The 23,453-nt window shown below is 40.7% G+C and overlaps 1 protein-coding gene across 1 annotated transcript in view; it reads left to right on the top strand.

Moving 5' to 3' along the window:
* The first annotated feature begins 9,485 nt into the window (after nucleotides 1-9,485).
* mtnr1aa (melatonin receptor 1A a) overlaps nucleotides 9,486-23,453 on the top strand; it is a 38,366-nt gene continuing 24,398 nt past the window's right edge. The window contains exon 1 of the mRNA XM_061056486.1: nucleotides 9,486-10,318. Coding sequence (XP_060912469.1) covers nucleotides 10,135-10,318 — 184 coding nt within the window. The 5' untranslated portion in view covers nucleotides 9,486-10,134. The remainder of the gene's footprint in view (nucleotides 10,319-23,453) is intronic.

Here is a 23,453-nt window from a genome sequence, read left to right as displayed (position 1 = left end):
TCTCATTATTTCCAAACTCAATTCATTTATAGAAAAAGTATTATTTTGATCATAATAGAATTGCTTTTTCGTTTGTGCAAAATGGTGTACATGATCTGTTCGGAAGGCTTCTTGACTTGCACTTATTATACTGTGAGTACTATATCCAAGCCTCAAACCCTCTTGATTTAATTTTCACTACAAGTAACAGAAAGTTAATCTGCAAAAATATCAATAATCCCTTTTTTTGTTGCTTCATTTTCTTAGCCAAAAACTTCCAGATATTTGTAAAAACATATAAAAGACAAAGCAAAAAAAATCTCTTTTGACAGACTTATTAGTTCCAAAAGCAGTTGTAAGTGTTATGATTCTTGAGGAGATCTTTACAGTTTTTCAGATACTTCATATTTTTTTGTAAATCTTTGAATAATTATGGAACCCCACATGAATAAAGAACATAGAGTTTTTTTAATATTTCACTTACAATAGGGGACAGGATGACCCAAACAATCTATACTCTTATCACTGTGCAGACTGTGCAATAATCAGGGGAAACTGCGTGTGATGGATTAAAGATGATGAACTTCCCGTCACATCTTATTTCAGTCTTCTTCTCAGTCCGACAGCTCTGTGTCACCTCCCTCCTCTGACATCCTGCTGCTGCTTGTATCAATAAAGCCTGGTTGTCTCACATGAGGCTGAGAAACTAACATGACCCCGGTACCTCCAGGCTGGATCCTTCACTATGCACATTCTGTATTTCTCACTGTTTCGCTCTGTTCACTGAGCTGACCAGGTCATGGCTGCATGCAGGACTGACTTGTTCCTCCTCCTGGGCTCTGCTGTCAAGAGTGACCTTTTGACCCAAAGCCAGGACAGCAGAGTCACTCCAAATCTGCTGTTACAGGCTGACTTCTGTCATGACATCTCTGCTCCTCCATCTCTCTGATGAATCATATCACGTCACCAAACCGACAGCCTGTCTGCATGATGGTGAAACTGAAGACGGGGCTTCAGAGTTTGACGAGGCTCAGAGGCTCACTGAGTACAATCGCAGTAATGAAGCATGTTTGCAAAGGTGTTTGGAATAAATTCAGAAAGTTCCAAAGATGTCACAAATGCACTTGTACACTTAAAGCAGACTTGCAATAAAATGAAAAAAATCCCCTCACTCAGCCTTTAATCTTAAATGTAACATTTCACAAGCATCAAATAAAGGTTAATAGGTTTCTCATTTTTCCTCCCTACAGTTATATAAGAGTAGAACATTTTTGTAGATACATTACATTTGTTAGATACATTTGTTGGGTTGCCCACCAACCAGGAGTTACTTGTCCTGGTTAACTAAAATGCTGTTTTCACTTCATTTTTTTAATGTAAGACATCAAAAAGACCTACAGTTTAGATTATTGAGCTCTGGTGTGAAGATTTATTTAACCTGAGAGTAACAAAATCCTAGACAATATGAGGAAGTTTTCCCCCATTTCTTACAGTCCATATTTTTTTTGTATTTGTTATTATGTTTTTTTTGTAAATTTTATTTCATTCAAACAAACAATAAAGTTAAGAAAAACAAACAAACATAAAATCTCAAATTTTGAATGAAAAGGAGCAGAAAGAAGACTAACCTTATAATATCTGCCCCTCTTTCACAAAACATTAATTAAAACAAAACAAAACACTTAATTAAAATTAAATTAAATTGGCTGCAGGCAAACACAGCCACTGACAGCCCCATTGTAGATCCTCCTGAACAATTCATTATACACCTTACAAAGCATATCACAACACATTTTTGTTACAGCATCACGAAAACAAAAATATCACTTATTTGCCTTGAGATATCCAACTTCTCATCCAAGTCCTGGGTGCTAGTTTAACCCCTTAGGTAGAGGAGACGCCCCATGCACGGAGACAAAGTTAGTCCTTGATGGACTTGTCACTGGTTCGACTCCCGGGCCAAAACCATTAAGCGCATGTCATACTTCCTTCTGTCTCTCTTCCTCGCATCTCTTCAGCTGCCCTCCTAACAAAGGTAAAAGCCAATAAAACAATCTTAATGAAAGTGTAACTTTAAAGAAAAGAAACCCTACAGTAATGCTTAAAGGGTAAACATGAGGTAAAGAAAAAATAAAAGACAGAAAGTGGTACCAATGTGAAAGGTCGTGCTGTGATTGAATTCCTTTGGCTTCCTTATTTCTCATCATGACTTCCCTCTTTACTCCATTTTAATGTCATCCACCCCAAACCAAATTTTGTAACTCTTCGTCAGATGTCGGACACACAATTTCAGTGTCTCCACATTTTTTTACCCCATGTTTAACCAGGATAAAATGAGAACCTTCACATCACCTAGTTCTTATCTTTTACCCTCAAGAACTTTTTTGATTGACCCCAAAAGCTGCTTTTTTTAAGTTCACCTTTATGCAATTAAATGGAAATATGTCTGTGAATTCTTTAGATGCTTTCCCACAAGCTTTGTTGTTATGTTGCTCGATTCTCAAAGCAATGCAGAGCAGATAACATTCCTCGGTTCTGAAACAATTAGCTCTTCAATCTAACTGTTTACTTCTTCTTCTCTTCTTCTATACTTATTTTGATCCTAACTGAACACTGCTGCCAAGTTAATCCTTAGGAATGATCTCAGTTTTGGTTACAGAGTGCGTAAACAGTTTCAGAACCAGCAGCTCCAGTCTTGGAGGTTTGCTGTGGAATAGCAGTGGTAATGGAACCGCTTCGCAGCCACTCATGTGCTTCCTCATCTTATGGTTGGTGGATCCAATTAACTGTGGAAATGGTAGCAGGTGTTTTTTTCCATTACATAAATTAAGATTTTCATACCTATTAATGCATTATTCATATAACTGAATCACCAGGCAGTTCTGTGGGGAAGAAGATGTTCTGCTTCAAGGATTGTGCTTATCAGCTTTCAGTGAGGCTCGGAAGCTGCAATATTGTGAGACCACCACAAGAGGGCTGCACATGACAACTCATAATAGGACAGACTGGATGTGAGAGCCAAAAAAAAAAAAAAACAGGAGAAGAACACAAAGAGGCACGTGCAGGTTCATTGAATGATTTCACTCAGCGGATCCTTCTGGATGAATGACAGAAGACAAATCGGATCCATTCATGGATCGTTTGGTAAGCAAACAGGTTATGTGTGCAAATGTGTGCTGCCAACTCAAACGCTGCATCATTTATCTCACAATGCTCCTTCTTCCAGAGTTAATACCCATTGCATACCCTCGATACCAAAAAAGGGCCCCTTATATTGTATTCCATTCATGCTAGCCTCAAAAAGAAAGTTATGAGAGTCAGTGTCTAAGAAAGTTTATGACAGCAAGATTAGTTTTTAATCAATCAAATGTCGAGCTGTGATCTGCTGTTTGCACAGATTGTGTGCTCAAGACTGTTAATAACAGTGAGTTGAAGTTCCTCATAAAAAACGCAAATATCAAACACCTATATCGAGTGAACGCAAATATCAAACACCATATCGAGTGAAGTCAAACACAAGTGTCTGAGAGAGGCATAGAGGAAGGAGGAAGGGGATTTACAAGAGGCTAACGGGCTGTTTAAACATGTCTACATAGAACTGAATGTCTGACAGAGCTAATCTGACCCACAGGGCCGAAAACAAAAAATCCGCCCCGCCAACTATGAGAATGACGCCAGGCATCCCCCCCCCCCCCCCCCCCCCCCCCCCCCCCCCCCCCCCCCGACCCAGAAATGTCTCATCCCTGCACAGAGACCGGGAAGCTGATATTAACATCGACCCACCTCAGCTGTCTGACGCTCCATTATAATTCTCAGACAAAGCAGACAGGAGAGTGGGGGAAACTGTGGGCTCCTGCTTCTCAGGAACAGGGACGCTTTATGAGGTCATGGGTCACAACAGAAGCAGCAGGCATCACAACCGAGGCGAGGGTTCCCGCCATGTCTGTTTCAGCCACCTTAAATTATCTTGCTGACGTGTTTTACTGTGGAGGAATCATCTGAACAGATCTGTATACATTTTCTAGAATGACCCCCAACAAGTCATTGCGGTGAGTTGGTAGGGTAACAGTAATAACAATAATAATAATACATTTTATTTAAAGGCGCCTTTCAAAACTCTCAAGGTCACCTTACAGAGCAGAGATAAAAACAACAAAGTAACAACACAACGATAAAATGAACATTGAATGGATTGAATGGAAGAAGAAGACCTGAGAGTGCGAGTAGGTGTGTTGATGTGCAGGAGTTCAGAGAGGTAGAGCGGAGCGAGGTTGTGGATGGCCTTGAAGGTGAGGAGCAGAATTAGGAGCCTAAATAGTCAAATGATTTGGACACATTTGTAAATAAAAAATGCTTCAACTAAAGCCTTACATGTAGCAAAGTTGAAAGTTATTAAGAGCAGGTTCCACCAAGTTGTCACATCTAGATCAGTTTGCTCGTCACAAGTAGTTGTCACATTTCGCGAATATAAAGAGCACTTTGGCAACATTCTTTTAAAGCTTGAAGTTGCTTATATTGAGCGTGCTCAGTGGTTGTGGGAGAGCAATTGCACTTTAATATGAATCAATAAGCTGTAAATAGTGCTTCTTGAATTATCCAAAAAAGTAAGTAAAGTTAAGTGAATAGTCTATCCTAAATCAAGGTGATATTACAGTAATATACTGTATGTACGATTAGTATTAATAAGTCATAGCTTATGATATATAGAGTTGTCAGATTTAGTGAAAATGTTTTGAATCTAAATCTTTCATAAAGTGTGCATGTGCATTGCTGAATAGTGATATAATTCATAGTTGCTGTTTGTTAGGAAAATGTAAAAAAAAAAAAAACTGTGCAAAAACATGCAAGGATTCAAAACATCCAAACAATCCCGAGACCAACAATAAAACAAACCAACTGTAAAAGGTTTAACTATACTGTCAGTCAGTTTAAGTCTCCAGGGGCTGGGAGTCTGTGGATTATAAAAAACAAAGCACAACAAAACAAAAACAAATTCCATTCATGTAAGATTAAATCTCTCGTGTATTGCTAATATGCATAATCATGTGCTGTGAGAAAACGTGTGTGTATGTGCATTAGAAAATGACACATACACGCACAGAGACCACTGACCCCAATAATCCTCTTTCTACCAGCATTCACATCCATTTTCCTGGGTGGAGCTCTGCTGTTATCATGGCGACCGGCCAAATGGAGAGGGGTGGGGGAGGTTGAGGGGGAGGAGAGTTGTTGGGGCAACAGCAGATAAAAGCAAACAGTCGTGTTTCTCTGTGGGATGTAGTGATGACCGGTGAAGCAGCAAAGACACGCCACGGCTGTGTCGACATGGCCCTCATTACATTACTGCTGTCTCCTCATTCTGCAGACAGCTCCTCTCAAATGAGACTCATATGTACATGTGCGTGCGTGGGTTTGTGTATGTGTATGTGTATGTGTATGTGGGTAGGCCCTCTCGGCACCCTCCTGTCCTCATCATGGGTGCACCTGCCCTTTTACTCCCCCGCACATAGCACTTGTCTCCCACTCTTGTTTTTTTTTTTTCTCCTCATTCACCTTTTCGCCTTTTTATCCCTTCCTTCCCCCACAAAAACTCTCAACTGGCTCACTTGAACTAGTTTCTCTCATTGTTGCGATGAAAACCATACAGCTATTTAAATTACCTTGCCCTGTCTTTCATTTGTATTCAGCCAATAAGTAGGCAGTTTGACAGAAATCACAAGTCCTTTTATTTTTAGTTTAGTATTTATTTTTTTTATGCCCCCTTATCAGAACACTTTTAATGAAAATTGCTCAACTAACTTCGATCAGACAACGTTCAATTTTCCTCTGACGTCATGCTCAGTGTGGGAAGCTCAAGTGCTTTTTTTTATTATGTCCTTCTGCTCCACTCCGGTTTGTTTGTTGTATAGAATCAGGGTTTCTTTTTATTTATTCAACTTTTCCAAATTGAGCCGCAACAATTTTTTTTTAACCAGCATTGAAAATCTGGAGGGAAATCTGAAACCTGTAGAACCCAATAGCTACAGTCAAACATCAGGTTAGCTTCTAATTCCGTAAGTTAGAAAGTGTTACAGTTTGGAACTTTTACACAATAGAATCGTGAGTCTAGCTTACAAGCCTGCTTGAAACAAATAGTGGATGTAGGTACTTCCAAGCTAACGTAATGTTAAACATCGTAATATTGTACAGGAGCTGCTTGTTAGCTGTTGTCTTCTTCGTCTAAAAGAAGCTAACTTTAATCATCATTTAGTTCTACAATGTAATCTGGAGTGGATTTCACTCCAGATTTTTACTGTTAGTTATCTGTTCAGTTGCTTATTTATGAAGAAGAGATGATAATGATAAGCACTGTCGGTTAGCCAACATTTGTTTGACTTACTTTAATGGGCTACTTAAGCAGAACATTAACTTTTAACTGTTGAGCTTGCCATCACGAGTAAGTAGCTGCTGTGTGAATATGGTGAATTATCATAAAAATAACAAACATCTGTCTCATGTTATACCTCTGCTGTTCCTTTAAAGATTAAAAAAAAATGCATGTGGTATAAAGCAAGCCTGTTTATATCCATCTTGTACCTTGTTTTCTCTTTGAGACCACTTTAGTATAAGTGAACTCTCGGTGCAGACGTGTGCTTTCCTAAAAGAAAAGGAGTCAAACAAAATACAGTTCCCCTTCCTGCAGATATGTCTCTCTCCCCCTCAGAGGCCTGTTCATTACTTGTCGAGGGCTGGATTGCATGTTCTAGGCTTTGCTCCTTCACTGCTATAATTACTAATTTATAAACTGCTTCAATTATCCATTAGATAAAAGTCTCATAGCTCTGGATGCCCATAAAGGCACAGCAGGGGAAACACTAAATCACAGGCTCAAATGAGGGGAAGAAGGAAACAGGAGGTTTCAGGTCTACTGTTAGGGAATGTTTTGACATACACCACCACAAAATGATCATTTATTCTCATAAGTTGGTGTATTTTTGGTATATGTTTTTACTGTATTTGATTTGACCTTGTTGACTCACCCAACTGGTGAACTGAAAATGTTGGTACGGGTCATTTCATCCATGAAAAGTTCGGATGAAAAGTTTACAAAATCACTGCAAATCCATCTGAGAGTAAGTGCTTCAAGTATCAAGTCCCACGGCTGCTCATTGGTTTGAGTTCCACTCCCTTCACACAGGAGGCCAGATGTGTTAAGAAAAAAGTCACAAAAACTAACCAAGTAGAGAAGAAGTCTGCATTCAATAAGGTTCCTTCATTCATCAAAGATATTTAAACTCATATTCTTGGTAACAACATGTTTACCAAATCCCAGTGACAAAAATCCTTACTAAAATCATACAGATTCTATAGCAGTCAACGCAGTTTTAACAAGTTTGTATGTTCTCATTTTGTGTTCAACCAACCTTGAGTTTTATAGATCAATATTTTACCTAGTCATTACCTGAACGTTTGTGAAATGAATAAATGATGGTTGATCCGTCAGATGCAATGCCCCTAAATTTGATCTCAGTCCAAATGGATCCAATGCATTTATGAGTAGGAAATGTTAACATAATTTTTTTCTTTGTTTGAAAATAGCCGTGGCGTATGTATGTATGTATCTACAACAACTTGCTAGCCAACCATTTTTATTTACATTATAAGTCATTTTTAAGTGGAAGTGGGATTCCCCACCCAAACAGAAGCAGAATTGTTTAAGCTGCACTTAATGATGCCTAACTCTAATTCATTAATGGCTCTAACGATTTTGAAATACCAACAATAACAATAATTAACACTTGTTTCTTGCAGTAGTCGGCGCTATGCAGCTTACAAATACAGAGCTGATCCCAGATGTTGTAGAGGCAGAGTGCACCTAAAGATAACTTTGGGATATTTGCTTGATTAGATTTCAACATATTTATATGAATTTCCATAGTTGATGTTTGTGACCTGCAATAAGTAGTTTTAATTTCAATAAAATGACATTAAAAAAATAATTTCAGGATAAAAGGCCACACTAAATGTTGAGTGCCAGATTATTATTGAGGAAAGAGAAGAAAAGTCTAACGAATTGTTGCATTTCCTGATGCTGAAGCAGAAGAAAGTCCCCATCTACTGTTTCTCACAGTACGTTTGCTTTCTAGTTCACAAATGATAATCATTCATAAATCTGTCATTGCTTTTGCCTCTCCTCCCTTTGACATAAAGGCTGATATAAGACTTTTGTAATGTGTTTTTCAAACACTGGATTACAGCATTTATTGATCAATGTCTGCCAGCGGAGCAGATCGCCGCAAAGAACAGGCTGACCTAAAATGTAATTGAGTCATGAAAAGAAAGAGATAATGATCGTATTTAGGATGAATGCGATCACAAATTTCACCATATCATACCATAATCACATAAATCGTCGTATCATGAAATGACATCACAAAAGGAGATGAGACGAAGGAGGAAACAAGAGTTCAAAAGGAGGCTCAGGATTTTAATGGCTAATTATTTTGGAGAAGCTTTTGAGTAGTAAGGACACAAACAAAAGTCTCAGCAGGATGACAGCAAAGTTTGGGTTTGATAATTGCATTGTACTGCACTTGCAAACCAGAAACATGCCCACTGGAAAGAGAGAAAGAACAGAATGACGTAAAAAGAAACACAGGGTTATCAGTTGACATGTCAAAGTGAATAAAAAGGGATTTTGTAATTGTAAAGGGCTCATGAGACAAATAACAGAATAACAGTGGAGCAACATAAATGCCAAAACTAGAGAGATTTTTTTCAGATCCTTTTCTATTTAAAGCTTATGTATTGGGACCATCTCAGGTCCTTTTAAGATCTTGAATCATTAGCCTTCAATAAATTTTCACTTTTTGGCTGCCTCGCAACTCTAGTCCATTTTATTTCCTATTGTTGATTATGTCGCTAAAACTAAAAGTATACATCGCTTCATGTATAAGTGAAAAACCACTGCTGTATATTTAAATAAAAATCCTGTTATTAAGGTCACTAGTTTAGATGAGTTGCGTCCTATAGTCTTGAAAGATTGATGGATGAATAATTGAACAAGATCATTTAAGAACATCCTCAGATGTGCAGATTAGATAAACCACAGATAAAATATTCTTTTCTTGACGGGCTGTCATTTCGTGAGAGGACTTAAACGGATGCATAAATGAGTGTGTGTGTGTGGGGGGAGGTGACCCATTTGTTGTAACCATCAATGAGAAACAATAGAATCACAACAATACTTTGTATAGAATCTGTAACCATGCATAGAGGGAAGCTATAGACAAAAGAAGCCTATTTTACTTAATGGTGTATTATTGTCTGCTTAGTGGGGGTGTGGATATCTAATGTTAGTTCAAGTTAAAGTTAAACTGGCTATACGTTCATGGGTTAAACAGTGAATTCTAACAGAATTGTGGGAGCCACATTTCTGAAAGCACACATTCTGGATTCAGTTTCCATATCTAGACTAAACCAAAGACGAGGAAAAAATGTGGAAACATTTAAAACCTGAATGAAATTCGAACAGTAGCATGAGCTTTATTTAGAAAGAAGTCAGTCTCTGGTTGTTTTGCAAGCTTCCCTGAGGTAGTGGGATTTTTTTTTCCTGAAACAAAAAAATAAAAACATGAATGATTCTTCCAAATGATAATGAATGGGCTGCTGAAGTAAAGCAAAGCGAGCAAACCGCAAAGCCATGAATGAACACGCATCTTGTAAATGAAAAAGAAGTAGGTCGCTCTCCGCGCCATCAGACGCTGTCATTCCTCCTCAAGGCCAGCAGGCGACGGTATTTCTTCCCCTCGAAATAAAACCGCTTGTCTTCGGACTGTTTAATCACATGCTGGGAAGGTTTGAAGTTGCGGCTTCATGTCACACATGCGTACCGACAAAGTGAATGGCATACGGGCGCTGAAGTGACACCGAGAGAGGAAGAAGACCGTCTGCAAGAGCTGAACAACGACTCGCGAGGGGAGAAGAAGGAGAAGGAGAAGAAGAAGAAGAAGAAGGGGGAGATAAGGTGCGCATGGGGAGTATGAAGATGAAAGCCGCGGGAGGTTGTAGTATCCCACCACCGGCGTCTTCAAAATCCAGGCTTTAGGACGCACGGGGAGTCGCGGCACGTTGAATTTGGACCAGTTGAGAAAGTTCAGCGGCTGTAGCTATACAATGGTTATAAATGGGTCTGAACTGAACAGCTCGTCGGAAGACCTCAGTGACACCGTGCTGAACCGCCCGCCGTGGGTTACCACAACTTTGGGATGCTTCCTGATCTTCACTATCGTCGTTGACATCCTTGGCAACCTCTTGGTCATCTTCTCCGTGTATCGGAACAAGAAGCTGAGAAACGCAGGTGAGTGAAAGTCTTGAGGGGGGAAAAAAAAAAAGTGAGCGTGCGTGCATAGCGACGGAGCGGCGCGCGCGTGATTGAACTCAGCTGCCTTAAAAACAAAAACAAAACCTCGGACAATTTTTTTTGAGTGACAACAGTCTCGTCTTAATTAAGTTAAATGCAGCTGTTTAAATCATGCAGCGTTGCAAAAGGCTGCATTTTCTTATTAATTAAGGGCGTATTGTAAGTGTGAGTGAAGGAGACATTTTATATTCGTAGTTTTTAAAGGCTGTCCATTTTAACCGCGAGCTCATCATAACAAATCCGAGCCACCACGAATATACTAGTGCACGCGATAAATACAACCATGTCATCCCTAACGATATCGCCTTTTAATACTGTTTTAGCCACCTTTATAAGATGTATCTTCCTTTTATTCCTTAAATGTCAATTCAATACATGTTTATTGTTTTATAATATAATTATGTGGTTACAATTTTGTTCCTGCCCATGGTGGTTGATTGTGATGGACAGCTCAAATCGACATCGACTTGCCATATCCTACTTTTGAAGCAGATACTTCACTGACCGACGCCAAGTACGCCAGCAGCTATAAGCAGGCAGAGAGGAAAGAGAAACACTATAAATTATTGACACAGTCTGAAGCCACGGGGAAAGCCCAGCACTGCTTATACTAATGCTTCCCAGGCTTTGCCACTATTGATGCTACTCCAGCCTGAATATTTGATTTAATAACTGTGATGACATTTTTTTTTTTTTTAAATGTATCACCAGGCCGATCTTGTTTCATGCATGCTGGTGTTTTTTATACTGCACACCACTTCACTGTGTATTTAATTATGATATGGCCTGTGGATTCAATTTTGCGCCCTCTTAGTTTGGACAACATTGACACAGCGGTGTTTGTCTTGCTCAGCGAAGGCGGTAAAATGCTCATAATTTAATAGTCAGAGAGGACAGAGGGAGCTGCTGAGAAAAAAACCAAAAAAAACCCCAAGAGGCTTCTGTCATGCTGAGTGGTGCACACACCAAACTGGCAGCTACACATATCATGGCTGTCATCATTAGGAGGCTGTAGTAGGGCGATTTGCTAAATACACTCCTGACATTACCATTTCACTCAGCGCAGAAATGTTAGGGTCAGAATAGATTTACATCATGTGGCTAGAGAGCACAGAGAGCGTCCTGTAAGAAAAATAAAGCGTATCTAGGAGGTACAGAGATGTGATTGACTCTGCATGAGATCTCTGCGAGCTCCAAATGCTTTATTGTAACCACTATTTGATAAAGAGCATAATATACAGTAGGCTACGTCCCGGATTTGAGTATCTGAAGACATCCTCTCTACTAGACAAACTATCTTAAAATCAAATTAGTCCCTGGAACTGGAAATTCTTCTGTGTAAAACTGTAAGTGATGTTTTTCGTGTTAAATTGTGCAACAAAGATCAGGATAAGAGGAAAGATGATTTAGGAAACTGCATCTTTGAAGTTGTTCCCCCTTAATTATTTCTAATCACATGTAAGGAGGTCATAATGCAGCAGCAGCAGGAATTTAATCAAGCATGTAGTTAACTTCCATTATCTCCATATTCAAGCCTTTAATGTTGTGTAAGAGCATTGAGAATTACCAACACAGAAGCACCACTTATTCATTCAGCTCATTCAACTATTCAATTTTCCTTTTTTTTTTTTTTTTTGCCACGCTGAATTGCGACTGAGCATCCTGAAGAACGGCCCACGGTTTGAGGATCAAAAGTGCGCTGATGAGCAAACCCTAGGCTTAATTGTGTTTTGCATAACCGTGTGTGAATACTAACCAGTCTCTTATTACGTAGATTGATGACGTTGTTCTCCAAGTTCATGACTTCGAGGCGCTTTTTCTACTTTCCATTCAAGTTTCAGAAGCCAGCCATGCCTAACTGAAGGCTCTCGCAATTTGCTTTCCAGAGAGCCATTGGCAAAAAGTGTGCAAATTGGCAGACATATTGATTGGTATAAAAACATTCCCATTCATACATTCATCACTGCTGGAATGTTTTGATGACGATTGGGCTGTTGGTGCTGGCCCTTAATTTTGATTAATTCGATGCTGCGGAGAATTGTTTGACAGTCAGCTACTCATTTGACTTGAACTAAACACCAGACTAAACCTCGAGGAGTGAGAGTTTTTACTGCCTCACTTTCTGTCCACTCAGAATCCAATTTCCTGCTGAGTAGATCGAACAAAAACAAGCAGGCACGGATTTTCTTGGCATGAACTTAACACGTTTAGAGACGGCACAGCAGTCGAACAACAAGGGGATAAATATAAATAATGAGAAATGAAATCTTCTTGGTGGAGAGCCTGGCAGGCATTGGGGCCACATATTGAAGGCGGCAGCAGAGCTGCTGTCTCTGCAAGGCCAAAGTCTCCGTCAGTGCAGGAAATGGCCAGTAAGTGAAGCCAACAACACATGGTGAGCGGTTTGAGCTGCATGGCTGGATGCAGAATCAGTGCTGTGAGCTCAGCCCAATGCCAATAAATCATCTTACATGTACCTGCTCTGTTGTAGATAAAGGGGATTTTTCAATTCATGCTGGAGGAAAGAACAAAGGATGCCAACAGGGAATAGCTATTCACCATTTGGCATGCTGTTTGGCTTGATGAGGACTTAAACTCATAGCATATAATCTGATATGGGTTTTGTGTAGCTTTTTTTATAAGAGAAGAGATTGTCTCCTGGACAAAAAGTTTTTTTTGTTACAGTTCAAACTAGATCTGTTTTAAGGCTTGCAATGCCTAAAAATCTTGTCTATGTCTTTTTTGATACGGATAGTTTCTCCACCAGGTTTAAACAAAAGTTCTTTGTGAAAAAGTGGTTACCCTCGAAATAGTAAAGTAGCGGATGGAAACTCTGAAACATCCTATTGTGTATACTGAGGCATCCTATTGTGTATACCATAGTGACCCTTCAAGTAGGGGTTTCATCAGTCCTCTTAGGAGAACAGCTGAATCATGCTCTTCTCCAATCATATGCTATCAGCCTAGATTTGTGAATGAGAAAAAAAAGAAGTCCCTTCTTTTTGTGCCTTCTTGGAGGAAAAGTCACAATTGTTTTCAAGCCGTCCCTGTTTCCCTCGCATGGATCGTTCCTCGGGCAGAGAACGTCGCAGAATGAACGGCACAGGAGCTTTAAAACAGCGGCTTACCTACTGTATAGCGCGTGCAGTCTGAAGTGACAGACAAAGACTGACACCTCTGTGCACCGAGCTCCGCTGTTGCAAAACAAACCAAAGAGCTCCACATTGGAGCGCGGCTGTCTGTTTTTCAGTGTGACATAGAGTTTATCCTTTTTTTTCTTCTTTTTTTTCCCCAGCACTGCATGCGTGACTTGGCTGCGTGCCGGCAGAATGTTATTTCGGATCGTTCATTACACGTTCTTCTTCTATCTGTTACAAAAACGATAGCTCTCAGTGTAATAAATGTTTTGAGGCATTAATGCGGAATTAGAAGGTATTTACATGGGCCTCCAATTAAAACGAGCGTTTTAGGTTTCTAAATATCCATTGGCTTTGTTTAAAGATCCTGAGCGGAAATTGGCTCAGAGCTGCAGAGCTTAATAAAGAGTGTAAAGATTGTGAAAAGCAAACAAATCCCCTCCTGTAGATGTTGTGGAGTGGATGCTGATTTTGCTGCATCCGGGTTTTATTTTCATTATAAGGGGAGCCTTTTAAAAGACTTGTTTTGAGAATCCAGCAACGTTTTCCAGCTCCTCCTGAGGCGTTCCCAGGCTAGATGGGATATATAATCCCTCCAGCGCATTCTGGGTCTGCCCCGGGGTCTCCTCCCAGTTGGTCGTGCCTGGTAAACCTCTAAAGGGAGGCGTCCAGGAGGCATCCTTAACAGATGCCCAAACCACCTCAACTGGCTCCCTTCGATGCGGAGGAGCAGCGGCTCTACTCCGAGCTCCTCCCCGAATGTCCGAGCTCCTCACCCTCATCTCTAAGGCTGAGCCCAGCCACCCTCCGGAGGAAGCTCATTTCGGCCGCTTGTATCCGAGATCTCATTCTTTCGGTCACTACCCATAGCTCATGACCATAGGTGAGGGTTGGAACGTAGATCGACCGGTAAATCGAGAGCTTTGCCTTCAGGCTCAGCTCCCTCTTCGCCACAACGGTCCGGCACAACGCCTGCATTACTGCTGACGCCGAGCCAATCCGTCTTGTCAATCTCACGCTCCATCCTACCCTCACTCGTGAACAAGACCCCGAGATACTTGAACTCCTCCACTTGGTGCAAGGACTCACTCCCCACCCGGAGAGAGCAATCCACCTTTTTTCCGGCAGAGAACCATGGCCTCGGACTTGGAGGTGCGAACCCTCATCCCAGCCGCTTCGCACTCGGCTGCAAACCGCTCCAATGCCTGCTGGAGGTCCCAGCTTGAGGAAGCCAACAAAACCACGTCATCTGCAAAAAGCAGAGACGAGATTTTGAGGTCCCCAAACTGGAAACCCTCCTCCCCCCCGGCTGCTCCTTGAGATCCTGTCCATGAAGATCACAAACAGGACCGGTGACAAGGTGCAACCCTGGCGGAGGCCAACACGCACAGGGAACGTGTCTGACTTTGTGCCGAGGATGCGGACACAGCTCCCACTTTGGTCATACAGGGACCGGATGGCTCGTACCAACGGCCCACGGGGCCTGATATTCCCGCAGTACCCCCCACATGATCTGAGGGACACGGTCAAAAGCCTTCTCCAAATCCACCAAACACATGTAGACTGGATGAGCAAATTCCCATGCTCCCCCAAGAAGCTCTGCGAGGGTAAAGAGCTGGTCCACTGTCCCACTGCCGGGACTGAATCCACATTGTTCCTCCTGTATCTGAGGTTCGACAATCAGTCGGAGCCTCCTTTCCAGCACCCTAGCGTAAGCTTTCCCCGGAATTCTAAGTAAATGCTATGTTGAGGAACAGCCTGTACCACCGTGTGCTCAAATGGCCGGCAATCAATTAATCTTGACACTTTTCATATCTAACCGGTCTCTGGAAGGTATTCTTTGTCATCTTCTTTAGAGAAAACCAACATTGAGCCAACTTGTTATTGTACTTTTCTAAAGCTGTGCGTTCTCTGCACGGCCAACAGCAGATTGAGAAACTTTATTTTGAAGTCTAAATGTAGGATTCAGTAACATTTGGAACCAGAATGTGTTTCAAACGGCAGCAGGCATTGTCTCCCCTCGCTGCATAATGGACTCTATGACAGTGGTGTCAATATCAGCTGGTTGTATCATGTGCTTCCCCCCACTGGGGACATGCCTGCCTTCTGTGCGAAGCCTGCTAAGCCCCCCCTTTGGCTCGCACAGCTTCAGTTTCACCCACAGAGAGTCAGAGATGGTCGTGGTGAGTGAATGACAGCTGTGGCCAGGGCATGTTGAGCGGTGTTCGAGAGCCAGATTCACTTTAGAGTTCCTCATCCCCTTTTTTTTATCTCATTATCAAAGCTGTTTCTAGCAAAGGATGTTAAACTATATGCTCTATATCACTGTTTATATTAGCCCTCCCCCACCTTCACTTATCACTGCTTTTATCTGCTTTTAATTGGTGTTCACATACTTAAGTGGGACTATATATTCCTATTTAAACGGTGCTTTACTTGTAATTATTAAGACTTTAGTCCTGGTTGATTTGGTCCCAGTTAAAGTCCTTTAATGTGAAGCAACAGCGGGTGGGGTGCTCTGTTTGTAACAGCAGCAACTAATGACAAGTGTATAAGGAGAACACGGTGAAATCACAATCGGTAACACTCAGTTAATGCAGACCTCTTTCAGCAGAAACAAAAAGCCTGTTTGCTATACTAAAAACCTTCATAGCTATAACTTTAAATCTTAGTTTAAAGAATGTAAGTTATTTATGATTCAGGGACTTTAACTCCAGTATGAAGATACAGAAGCCTGATGAGAACAGACATAACAGTGAAGTACAATCTAAAGGTTTTGCTTATTTGCTAGACTCTTTCATTGAAGGAGCAGGACTTTTCTTTTCTTTCTTTTTTTTTTTTTTTTAGGAAAACCATACTTCCTATCTAAAGAGAGAATGTTTTTCCATCATGAAACCTATATGAAGGGGCTGAGTTTGTTTCTTTTTAAAGTGTAGAGTGCATATTCATCATTTCTCTGAAGTATTACAGAATCTAGCAGGAGTTCAAGTGGGCCTCACAGCCTAATCCATGAAAGAGGCACTCAAAGACCGAAGAGGTCACAGGTCAGCGAGTCCGTCTGTATGTGAACGTTGACACAAGAGGCACTTTAACTCTAACCACTGTATGTTCTCGGTCAATACAGTATCAGATTATACTCCCCAAAAATAAACACAATCTGAGAGCAGCCACATATTTTGTGCTCTCCATCACCGTCATTGAAATATGGGATACCATCCTGAGTGTTTATCCAAGAGCTCATTAGACTTAGTACAAAAACACAAACATCAACATAATAACACGACTTTATTTAATTTGAGCCCTGATTAAGGCTGACTCTGTGCTATCATTCCTACTGTTCTCTCCCAGATATGCGAAGGCGCAGAAGTCACAGCTGCTCACTGGGTTTGTCAGTTTCTGTGGTGCTTGCTGTGATAAGCATCAGAACGGCACAGTATGGTGGAGCAGCTTAACGCTATCAGAAAAGTGGAAGAAAAGGGCTCAGCGGTGAAAAACACAGACTAATTGGGGACCCACAACAGCCAGGAGGTCACGACTTTGCAATTAATTTATAGTTTGCCCGAGATGAATAAATGAGCATTGAGTGGCAGAGGATAAGGATCTCCTTCTTTTTACTCATGAGGCACTTAACTCCCTGCTATAGATTGGTTAATGCCCCTGCTGTCAGCCCGGACACGAGAAAAAGCAGCGTCTGCTGGCGTCCCCTGATGACGCATTGCACCTGATAATGTACAGTCAGCGCTAACTGTTGCTGTCAGGGCTCCTGTGTGTCCTGGAACATGTAAAGTACTTTCTACATTTTCATTACAGCTGCCTTGCATATCTACTTTATTTATATTTCCATAGCTGATATGTGCACGGCTGTAGTTGCTACTGGGATCGCGTGCATGATGTTATCGTTGTTTGTGTTGCTTACCTTGTCCGTCTTATTTTCTGCTGCTTTTTTACTCTCAGATGCGGCGAGTGCCAGAGTGAAAGGTTCACAGCAGTTCATAATAGTGGAGATAAAGACATAAAATAGGGAGGAATACTGCGAAAGAGGGTTATTTTTTTATTCTGAGAAGGACGCTCAATCACTATTTTAGGCATTTCACTTTGTAGGTGAATGGATTTCTGTTTTTCTGACGTAAAAAGCCACAATCAAACGGAAATGGCAAAAAAAATAATAATCTGTATTTCTCTGCACAATTTTAGTTTTGGCAGGAGCCACCCCCCCCCCCCCCCCCCCCCCCCACCCACCCCTTGTTCCAGGGTTATCAGAGAAAGAAAAATTAACCCAGCGATTTCTCTTTTGACTTGATCGACTATTAACAAGATGCCTCGGCTTCCAGACATTGTCATGTTTTTTTTGGAATATTTGCCGGATTATCTGAACACACAAAGCCCCTTTGCAGAAGCACATTCTGTATATATGACTTTTTAATCAGCTGCATAATACGATTTTCCCACTGAGAAAACACCTTTCATTTTTTTTGGTCTCATTTACATTCTGTGTATTGTTTCGCATTCCCCTTACCAAGTTCCAGTCACCCACCTTTTTGTTCTCCTCCTCCTCCTCCTCCTCCCATGCTTACTTCCCCTCGCGCACACACACACACACACACACACACACACACACACACACACACACACACACACACACACACACACACACACACACACACACACACACACACTCTGTTTTTTTCTTCTTCTTCTTTTCCCATAAATTTGACCTTCCAGGCATCATATTCCATGACACCCTGTCTGCTTACATCACTCTGATCCAACACCCCCACTATTCTCAAAGGACATTATGTGGTCAGACCGCATACCTGTGGAGGAATTCTGCCAATAGCGCTTTGCATCAAACCAGTGGGGCAATAAATGGCGTATAGCACAAACCTCTGAGCATTACAGATTATAGAATGGCCAAGTTGACAAATCAATTACCCCTGTTAATTCTTTAAAGTGTTAAACCATGTCCGGCGTGACATGGTGGAATTTAACAAGCTCCGGCTTCTGGCATCTGGTCTCCTCATCTTCTCATCTTCCCCGTGCATGTTTCCCATGCCCTGCTCTCATTCTGTCTCACGCAGGAGTTCGTGTTTTAACTTGAAAAGGACGACATAATGAGTCTATAAATACTTTGGCATACAAGAGAGCATACTTGCAGCCATTCAATATTGCATCCCCCCCAACTCCAACTAACCTCCCCCTCTTCATCTTTCCATGCTTTCCTGTGCTATTTTTAATCATTTACAATATTATACAGTGCAAACTTGTTTCTGCATGAATGGAGCTCGGGATGACGCACATTGGAAGCTTAAGGCAGTGAGATCAAGTAAAACGGAATGCCCATCCAAGGGGAACTATGCATAACACATGCATACTGTAGAGTGCTCGCTGTGGAGGGGGAACAGTTTGATTACGCACACATACAAACGCAAGGGAGGAGGAGTTTGGAGGTTGGAGATGCTGTCCGGTGATGAGAGGGGTGCCAGTTTGAATCCCAGTTGTGAGACTCAGAAGAGGGGAAGTAAGAAACGCTCTCAGTGTTCAAGGTGCCCTTGAATGGAGCACTGAGTCCACCATTGCTGCAAATTGGAACAACAGAGGAAGACTGTGGTCAGACTCAGCAGCTTCCAGCTGTTAGCGCGTCAGATTGTATGATCGTTAACGGAAGGCACTGATAAAAAAATAAAATAAAAATGCTGGGTCAGCTGATCCTTCTCAGATAGAATTTGTAAAAAAACAAACAAAAAAACAAACAACTTCAACTGAACGCTTTATTTTAAAATGGCTTTTTCTTATCATAACATGATTGGGAAAAACGGGCATACTGCTCCGTTAGAAAGCCTTGTCAATCTCTATTTGCCAACAGGGAGTTTCAGTTGAATGGCACGTAATTATGAATATTATAGCAGACACATTAATGCTATTTGATGTAGCCTTGTGAGCAGTCTCTCACTGGGTTGTATCGCACCACTAGTCTCCGGGTTCAGCGAGGTGTTTTTATCACTTAGATGCACCACTGATCTGTTCACACACTCCAGATGACTGCACCGTGTTATAAAAATAACCGTTTAAACCTCTACAAAGCAAAAGGAGGGAGGGCACAACATTCTAATAATAATCCTGGATTTAGAGATGAGCATGTTGTCCTGTTTTAAATTTAGTAACAGGGTTCAAAGCTAATTCTTGAATAGAAAAACAGCATCCTTTGTTTGATATGACCAGCTTCTTTTGGAGCGGCGGTGTCAGGTTTTTCTTTTTTTGGAACATGTGTTAGTCCTGTGGTAAAAAAAAGAGAAACATGAATTAAAAATGGTAAGAGAAAGTTTTGTATTTGAAAAATACAGAAAAAGAAGTGATTCCGACTACAGAAAATTCCCCGAAGAATATCTTTGATGCCCATACATGGAAGATTCATCCTGCGTTTCCCATGAAACCCTCTGAAAACTTATGTAACAAACGTCTATGTTTTTTTCTTTTTCTTTTTGATTCACTGGGACTGGAAAAAATATCAATTCTTATAAACAGAGACTCTTACTACAAAAAGTAAAGTGCCAAAATAGAACCGATTAATCTGCCAGCCGATAATATTAGTTTATCAATTATTTATAGTTAGTTTATCCACTGACTATTGTATCAGCTAGTTTAATCTCCAGTATTTTTCTTGATTTATTCACTGTTTAGCTAAACATAGCACTAAATAGCATTGCATTTGAGCAACATTTTATTACACTAGAGTGTGCTTTATGGATTACAACAAGCATTATCACGCTCCAGTGTGTCAAGCAGTGATGCACGTTCATGTGCCTTTACTTTCCAGTTGAGTGACCATCTTGTCTTCATTCACCTCAATTATGTCTTATCCGCAAGTGTTTAATCTTCATGTGAGCAATCAACACAAAAAATGTGTCTATCCGTATCTATCCATCTCTACAGATCAAACATAGGTCTAAGAAAGATATCGACTGATGTATCGGTCAGGGATTTCTTTTCTCTCTCTCCAATATTCAAATCGGTATATCGGCCCCAAAAATGTCATATCGTTCGGGCACTAGTACCAAAAGCTCAAGCAATAAACAAAAAAGAATGATTTGGGATTTGTTTAATCTTCAAGCAAAACCTGAAAATATTGGAAAGCCTAATAAAGTATTTGAGGTTTAAGAATAAAATGATTAAAAACATTTTAGTGGGCATTTACTTAAAAAAAAAAAAAAGAAAAATCGTATGTAGTTATTCACACTATGCACACATACTTTTTTTTATTTCTAATTGATCAAATGACTGTATTTTTTTAAAGATGTCACTCACCAGCAGCAAACCACAGAAAATGATCACTTGACTGCTGTCCTCTTCAGCTGCAGGTAGGATCAAAGAGACTCTCATGTAATCTTTGTTTCAGGAATGGCCTCAACCTTCTCTGTTTTGGCTCACTTTTATTACTCTCCTTATAGTTGTTCCTAACAGTCGGGGGCTGGATTTACTGAAAAGGGTTTATTCTCATACTAACAAAAACAATAGGACAAAATGTCGATTAGGCAATTTATTGTCGTCCTGAGTCGTATGATACAATTATTGAATCTCAGGGGCCAAATATGGATATGTAATTTGAAAAAAAAAAAAATGCAGCACTCAAAACAGATTTACTTGGCAATTTTAAATCGACACTTAACTACTTTCACTACGATTTCTCAGGATGACTTGACTTGAAAGAGGATAATGTGAGCAGGAGGTAATTGGCTGAAGAAGAAGCTGATTGCAGGATAAAAAACTAGAAGAAGACAGCAGGATCATGTCTGACTACAGTGAAAGGAAATGGATGAAACATTACATTGAGGGTAATATGACTTTAAATTGCAATGTTTTTGCACTTAGAGAGAAAAAACACAAAAAAGAAAGAATTCAATGACAAAAAAACTTTTTTTTAAATTCCTGATCTCCACATAAACCAATGTTTTTTCCTCGTGTGAGGGAGCCATGTAGCATTGTCTCATTGGAGGACAGCAAAAAAAAGGCAGAAAAAAATTTGAGCGTTGGACAGGAATGTCTCCTGCATGTCGTTGGTATTCTTTGCTGGCCTTCTCTAATTTGATCATCCTGCTCTTGTTCACTGAAAGGAAATCTGTCTTTTGAATCCATGTGAATGTAGCATCACTCTCAGCCAGGATGAGCATATTCAGTTCAGATCTAGCCAGATGACTGAGCGTCGTGTTAAATTATCGTGATCTCAATAGTGACCTAGAATTTGATTTAAGCAATAAGTTGAGCCACCCCAAATGGGTTTCTAAGGGATATCTCTTTGATATATTTCTTCTCAAGTGTGTTGTTTTTTAAGATCCAATGGGTATAATCCTGTACAAATGTTATTAAATATAACTTAAGTTTGAAATCGTTAAACTTGCTCTGCTAATTGGCTGGCTCACAGGTGCGTTGAAATTATTACTCTGTGCTCAAGCCACATAGTCCATTCCCACTGTGAGGGATTTGATTAATCAGTCCACCGATCCTATCATTAACTGCTTGTTTGCAAAATCAGTCATTCATCCATGTAAATCCGTCCAATTACTGATGAATATTTGCTTTCTTTTATGAAGCCACAGTGTCATTTAGTTTCCCTTTGTCTCTGTTCAGTATCACTTAAGATCTCTTAACTCAATACCCACTTTTTAAATCTGGCTTCATTGTCAAGCCTTGTGTTGTTAATTATTCCTTATTCCTTATTATTATTATTCCTTACTCCTTCTCTGTCTTTCACCTGCAGGTGAAGCAGTGACTAAGAAATATTTCCTCGCCAGCCTTTTTCAAATGGGAGACCAATAAAAGTGTCAGTTTGCAGTGCAGAGGTGTGCACCAATCCTCAAGAGGAAGATTATGACGCATTCTTCGTGGCCTGTCATGTTCATGAAGTAATTAGTTGAGTCCTACGCTTTCCTCTAATGAGAAGGAGCTTAGAGTGAGAATCTCATGCCCAGTATGCTTCTCTTTAAAGGGATACTTCACCCGTTGAAACATGAATCTGTATTGACATTGGGTCATACATGTAGTAGAAATGTGAAATACATTTTGAAGTTGGTGCCTTCTTGGCCGAGAAAAGGCAGAAAGTGTCTTTTTGGCTCATGTGGATGAAAGACACCAAATCCCAGAATGCACAGCACCGCAGGCCACTCCCACTAAGGTCCTCTAGTTCAGAATCAGAAATACTTTATTAATCCCAGAGGGAAATTTGATCGTTACTGTTTCTCCAAAATATACAATATAGCAGTAGAAATATAGTAATAAAAACATTTACAGATATATTTACTTCAACACATGAGGCCATTTCCTCAACTTATTCGGAAATTTTGGAAATTCCCGGCAGAAAACAGACTCTATGTCTGTGTCCATAGGCAAACAGTGAGAGCACCGACACTACCAGTCTGCCCCAGCTCGAGCCGGCCCGGGCTCCTCGTCCTCACCGCCGCCGACAGGCAGGCCTTATGTCTCGGCTACTGAGCTGGCAGCGGCCGGCGGTCTTGTGTTGTAGTTTCACCCCGCTAATCGCAACAGCTTCCAGTGACGCAAAAATCGTCATTTTGCGTCACTGGAAGCTCCTTTTCAGACTGTATTCAGGAATACAAAGATTTCCCATCTCAGGGGAAAATGAGGGCGGGACGCACGACCATTCAAAATTACTACCAGGTTTCTAATGATACAAAAGCTTAATGCAAATGGGTGAAGTATCCCTTTAATGACCAATAAACATGCCCAGCATGATTACTGTCTAAATGAGTGTGTTTTTATCACACTTTCAAGCACAGTCACTTTGGTTATATCCACAGCTCTATGGGCTTCATCCAACAGCAATAGAAAAAAAAATGACGCAGTAAGAAGTTGGATGTTCATGCTGTTCTGCGCTCGGTGACCTAGTCTAAGCTTCAATTTCCCTCAGAATATGAGAATGAACT

This window comes from Labrus mixtus, chromosome 2, assembly GCF_963584025.1.
Source record: "Labrus mixtus chromosome 2, fLabMix1.1, whole genome shotgun sequence".
In the NCBI taxonomy this organism is placed as follows: domain Eukaryota; kingdom Metazoa; phylum Chordata; class Actinopteri; order Labriformes; family Labridae; genus Labrus; species Labrus mixtus.
Note: the sequence above shows the minus strand (reverse complement) of the source record. Positions and strands in the feature narration are given on the sequence as shown.